Source organism: Triticum aestivum, chromosome 3B (genome assembly GCF_018294505.1).
Source record: "Triticum aestivum cultivar Chinese Spring chromosome 3B, IWGSC CS RefSeq v2.1, whole genome shotgun sequence".
In the NCBI taxonomy this organism is placed as follows: Eukaryota; Viridiplantae; Streptophyta; class Magnoliopsida; order Poales; family Poaceae; genus Triticum; species Triticum aestivum.
Window position 1 is genome coordinate 358,814,041 of NC_057801.1, and position 5,364 is coordinate 358,819,404.

At 48.9% G+C, this 5,364-nt stretch overlaps 1 protein-coding gene across 2 annotated transcripts; it reads right to left on the bottom strand.

Annotated features, from left to right (window-relative positions):
• Nucleotides 1–295: 295 nt before the first annotated feature.
• LOC123069901 (DEAD-box ATP-dependent RNA helicase 40) lies at nt 296–4,942 on the bottom strand. Of its 2 annotated transcripts, XM_044492871.1 has the most exons (8): nt 4,355–4,566; nt 4,176–4,244; nt 3,578–3,996; nt 3,135–3,307; nt 2,709–3,059; nt 2,291–2,568; nt 1,301–1,645; nt 296–1,125 (listed from the first exon to the last, which is right to left on the bottom strand). In XM_044492871.1, the coding sequence occupies exons 3-8, from the start codon at nt 3,759–3,761 to the stop codon at nt 435–437; spliced, it is 2,022 nt and encodes a 673-aa protein (XP_044348806.1). In that variant the 5' UTR covers nt 3,762–3,996; nt 4,176–4,244; nt 4,355–4,566; the 3' UTR covers nt 296–434. The 2 variants fall into 2 exon arrangements, with proteins under 2 accessions (XP_044348806.1, XP_044348805.1); XM_044492870.1 differs by lacking the exon at nt 3,578–3,996 and having other exon boundaries at nt 3,135–3,404; nt 4,355–4,942.
• Between the last annotated feature and the right edge of the window lie 422 nt (nt 4,943–5,364).

Below are 5,364 nucleotides of genomic sequence, written 5' to 3' on the forward strand. Positions count from 1 at the left end.
TGTGTGCGTTAAATTGCTTAGATCATAGCTCTGATCCTGACAGCAGCCACCATACCAGACTGTAGAACGGTGGATCTCACGGCCACGTCGGAAGAGGCCTTGTTCCTGGCGGACGGAGCTGGGGCGGCGAGGACATCGCGAGCTTGGCGTTCATCTGCGCCAGGGACATGCGGGAGATTAAAAACGCATCGACGTCGCGCGACCGGTCTGACGAAATCATCCTACCAGACTACTGATGAGAAGCGTTTCCCCATAATAAATCAACAAAAAGAATTGCTGTTCAAACAAGTCGACATAACAAACAACGATCTTGGACTCTGGTTCATAACAAACAGCAAATGAAAGCTCAATGTTACATAACAAACAACAGCTCAATCATAAAAGTCTTAACATGGATTGTTTGTAGAATAGCAAATTCATTGTTCAAAGCCTTGTCACTTATCACCACCGTTTTGCACAGCTGCACTTGCGCGAGGGTCATCATCGGCTATCATACCCTCCTCTCCCTCTTCATCAATCATACCTTCCTCTTCATCCTCCCTCTTCTTGCTGCTCACAGAGACTTCCACAGGTTTAGCATCCACCACTGGCTCGCCATTAGGGCTCATTGACCCCCTGCCTCCTTCGCCATTATACACAGAACTATATGGAGCAGACTTGTCATCCTGCTCCTGCGGACTGGGCGACCGATCCAGATCAACCTTTCCCATCTTCCCATCCTCCGCCTGATAGTCATTTGAAGGGTCGACACTGCGGCTCCTGTGGTCATTTGAAGGGTGAGCATTGGGTGAGCTTTTCTTCTCCACTGGGTGGGCAGAGTCAGGACGTGTAGACCCAGAGCCAGCTCTTCTTTCAGGCCTGCGTCTAGCGCCAGGGCTACGACTCCTGCTGCGGCTAGCACGACGATTCCTAGTGTAACTCCTGCTCCGGCTCCTATTCCTGCTCTTGTTTCTGCTCCTGCTCCTGCTCCTGCTCCTGCTCCGACTCCGACTTCTAGTCCTGCTACGGCTAGACTGCACATCATGGCGCCGTCTCTTGGGGCTTGGGCTGCGCCTATCACTGTCACTCCTGCTAAGGCTTCTGCTGCGACCTCTAGCAGACCTGCGAGACCCGCCGTGATCATTCCTGCAAACATCAGCAACATTGTAAAGACCATGGTCCTTGGCTCAGGAACACAAACTACCGAACAACAACGACGAAAGAATTTATAATCTCGAATTACTTCGGTTAACACTAACAAGACCCAAACTCTGTTTTCTTCAGCAATTGCAGAAAACAAAATGGAAGGGACAGAACGAACCTGCTACGGCCACCATAATCATCCTTTCCACGTCCACCGCGACTACCCTCTAACCTGCCACCATACCTTGAATCCAGTTCAGGGCGTGAACCACCACCCCTCTCAGAGCGGGTTGCCCATTTGTTACGTTTCCTACCACGCCCACCCCGAGAGACCATGTCTAACAGTTCAGGAGGAACATCTTGGTCTGCCCCTTCCAGGATTTTAATTAGGTCGGCGGCATATTTTGAATCCTGATCACACAAAAACGTATAGGCCAAACCAGTGGCACCAGCCCTTCCTGTCCTGCCAATCCTGTGAACATAGTCCTCAACACCAGTGGGGAAGTCATAGTTGATCACAACCCTATGTCAAGAAAGCAAGAGGATATTGTGAGATCATTTCTGAGATTTGAAGCACTGGTGGTAAAGATCAGAACAATACTGATTTAAACAACAGCTTTCTTCAAGATTCTGTGTGTACATTTGCACTAGTTATATGAACTTAAATCCAGAATAATTTCAGCAAATATACAGCTGGACATGCCATGATAATGAATAGCTTCTGAGGGCATATTGACTGCACTTCCTTGTTTAGGGCCTGATTGGTTTAAGCAAAGGCCTACCGAGCCAGAAAAAATGGCGGCGCATATGAACTAGAATGGGCAAAGGGGCATGAACATGCCGGAAAAATTGCAATCCCATTAAGGACCTAAGTTTTGGTAACGACCAAACATTGGTAGCACAGGTTTTGGACACAACCAAAAACACATGCTATCTACTGAAATTTTAGGTATCCTTGTCATGCACTTCTGCTACCATGGGTCGCAAGGGAACCATTCTTTAGCCCCATTTAGACATTCAAATACTCCCACTGTCCCAAAATAGTGTCTCAAGCTTAGTACAAAGTTGAGACACTTATTTTGGGACGGACGGAGGGAGTATGTCATATAAATACATGAAGCAGCACCAATATAGCAATAAAATCATTAGAATAATATTATTGACTAACCTGATATCTTTGATGTCTAAACCTCGTGCCGCAACATCTGTAGCCACCAAAATAGGAGATCGTCCAGATCTAAATTGACTCAGGACCTTCTCTCTTTCATTTTGAGACTTGTCACCATGAATGGCAGCCGCTCCAAATTGCCTATTGAGTGTCCTTGATAGTTGGTCGCACATTCTCTTGGTGGTACAGAATATTAGTATCTTGGAACCTGAATCATGGGATCGCAATATTTGCTCCAGACGCCAAAGCTTTTCTGAGGGAGTGACCACCTCCACATGCTGGCAGAGCAACAGGAGCAGAACACAGGAGCAGAAGACAGAACAGAACAGAAAATTAAAAGATATGTACTTGGTGAAAGGAAAAAAAAAGAAGATATTTCCAAGTATCATCAGTGCAGTGTACAAAGCAAGTCGCGTACCTGAGTAATAGCTTTATTAGCAACAAGCTCATCCACACTTCCAATGGTCACCTGAACAGGGTGAACAAGAAGCTCATCTGCAATTCTTCGGACTTCCTTGGGCCAAGTAGCAGTGTACATAAGAGTTTGCCGACCAGAAGGTATGTCTCTTACTATTTTTCGTATTTGTGGTTCAAACCCCATATCTAGCATGCGGTCAGCCTCGTCTAGAACAAGGTACGAGACCTGCTTTAGGCTTATTTTCCGCATTTCTAGAATGTCATTCAACCTTCCAGGTGTTGCAACAACAACATCAACCCCTCTTTCTAAATCTCTTAACTGGGGCCCTTTAGGAGCACCGCCATAAAGGCACTAAGAAGAGACCAAGAACAAAGGATCAGATGATGAACATATAATCCAGGAAGAAGCAAGGCAAAGAAAACTCACCGTAGAAGAAATTCTTGATGATCTGCCAAATTTCACAGCTTCTTCCAAAATCTGTGTTGCGAGCTCTCTGGTAGGTGCCAAAACTAACACTGTTGGGCCAGACCTTGTGCTGTTCTGCATACGCTTTATATGCATAAAGCCAGGAAGCAAATACCCGAGAGTTTTTCCAGATCCTGTCTTGGCAATAGCTACAACATCTTGATTGAGCAAGGCAATTGGCCAGGACTGGGCTTGGATAGGCGTTGGACTTGGGAATCCGGCGCGTTGTATCTGGAAAAAAGAAAGGGGAACGGAAGGCAAAGGCAAACAAAATAAGGACACCAAAAGAATATGGTTAATGTGATGCACCTACATCTGCTACAGCTCCCACTGAAACTCTAGTTACTCTATATAGTGAAAACAACAAAGAATCAACAATGTGTGAAGTCAATTTAAGGCCGTACGGAAGAGAACAGATCCACAAAGTGTGGAAACAGGGCGAAGTAGAAAAGCTCTAACAGAATCCCTGGAGACAGGCTCGCTCAGCCATGGATCGTTCATCCACAGGCCCCTTCCATTGGTCAGGCATTTGGAGGCCTTCAGCCTGGGTGAGATCTCCATAGCCCCCAGAAGAGGCCTGCCATCCATGTGAGGAGCCTTTACCAGGAACCGTACGCGGAGAAACAAATCAGCGTCAGCCGACGTAGATGGCCTTTTAGACCATGGGCAGCCCCCTTAGCAGGGAGCAAGCCGCCTGGGGTGTCCACCCACCCTTGGCAGCTCCATCAACGACATCCGCCCTCAGCCCGTCGAAATTACAGACTGGACGAGGGCGCACGAAGCAGGGTGCGACATTAGCTCCACCTTGGAGCGAATATCGCATCTGCCACAGAGATGTAGATAAGTAACTGACTCGCAAGCGTCCCTGATTTAGAACAATCAATCAAACAGATAAAGATAAAGAAGAGCGCATCCCCGTGATCCAACATGCTGACCCTTATCAAACTCTTTTGGGTTAGTGTTAGACCTTGGGTGATAATTCATCACCAAACTTATGCATACCTCCTTGAGTATATCAAGCGGGATGACACCAGAGTCAAACTCAGTTATGGGAGCCGGCACGTTATCCCCCTGCATCACAGACCAAACAAAAAAAATAGATACTGAGTAACGAACATGCTATGAGATGTGTAACACAAACATGCTATGAGGTAACACGAGGATAGCTGCGAGATCCTTACGATGACTGTGATCTCATGGCGACGGCGGTATGCTTCGGCTGATGGATCATCAGCTGCGGCGGTAGGGATGATGGTGGCAGCCGGAGGAAGATGGTGATGGGACGACGACGGCTTGAACGAGTCGTGCTCGTCGTGACGGCGCCTGTCGCGGTCGCGGTCGCGGTCCCGGTGTTCACGCCGAGGCGGTGTGCGAGAACGGGAGCGGGAGCGAGAACGGGAACGGTCTCGACGGTCCCGGCCGCGGGCGCGCGGAGGAGGAGGCGGGAGAGGCGGGGGCGGCGGGAGCTGAGCTTCCGGCGGCACGGGCTTCTCGTACTGGGTGACGTTGGTATCCGGATTCCAGTAGTAGAGGTAGCCGGTGGTGCCGTCCACCAGCCCGCGCCACGGCTTCGGCACCGTAGGGTCGTCCGGCGCGTACCGTGGGGCCGCGGTTCCCGACATCGCTGCCGGCAGATCTGCGCCAATACCTAGTCTCCGGCTAGGGCACGAGCGGATTCGCCGGCGGAAGGGCAGGTGCGCTGCTCGGCGGCGGCGGCGAGGCGAGGGGCTATCGCGTTTCTCTTCCTACTTTTTGACCTAATTTTCCGAGTCTACCTCGCCTTTTATTGTGATGTGAAATTTTGCGACGGTCGAGTTCGAAACGAGCTCAAGCCCAGAGAAGCCCAGCTTACAGCAAGTACAATAGAGCTGAGTTAGCAGGTTATAAGGAATAAATTAGTATATTTCTATTTAGTTGGAGGAAAGAGAAGAGGTGAGAAAAGGTAAGCGGGCTCTTCGTGAAGAGCTAGCTCAAGCACGTGCTCTTGGGCACTTTGTGAGAATAAAAGGTGGGCCACATAATAAAACAGTAGTACACTTTTTTATCTACTATTGTACATGTTGACTATAAAATGAGCTGTAAATGACATGGCACTGGCTTATAACCAGCAGCTGGCTATACTATTAACCATGTTTTTAGGGTAGGTTGCAAGCGGAGGAGAGCCACCCAATCACCGCGCGTTTGCACCTTG

What these genes read in the sequence shown, in the direction of transcription:
- LOC123069901 (XM_044492870.1), bottom strand. Translation starts at nt 4,795, where the DNA reads ATGTCGGGAACCGCGGCCCCACGGTACGCGCCGGACGACCCTACGGTG. An exon ending in CATCAAGAATTTCTTCTACG is followed by an intron (nt 3,060 to 3,134) that starts GTGAGTTTTCTT and finishes GTCTCTTCTTAG; the next exon opens with TGCCTTTATGGCGGTGCTCC. An exon ending in TTAGACATCAAAGATATCAG is followed by an intron (nt 1,646 to 2,290) that starts GTTAGTCAATAA and finishes TTCTTGACATAG; the next exon opens with GGTTGTGATCAACTATGACT.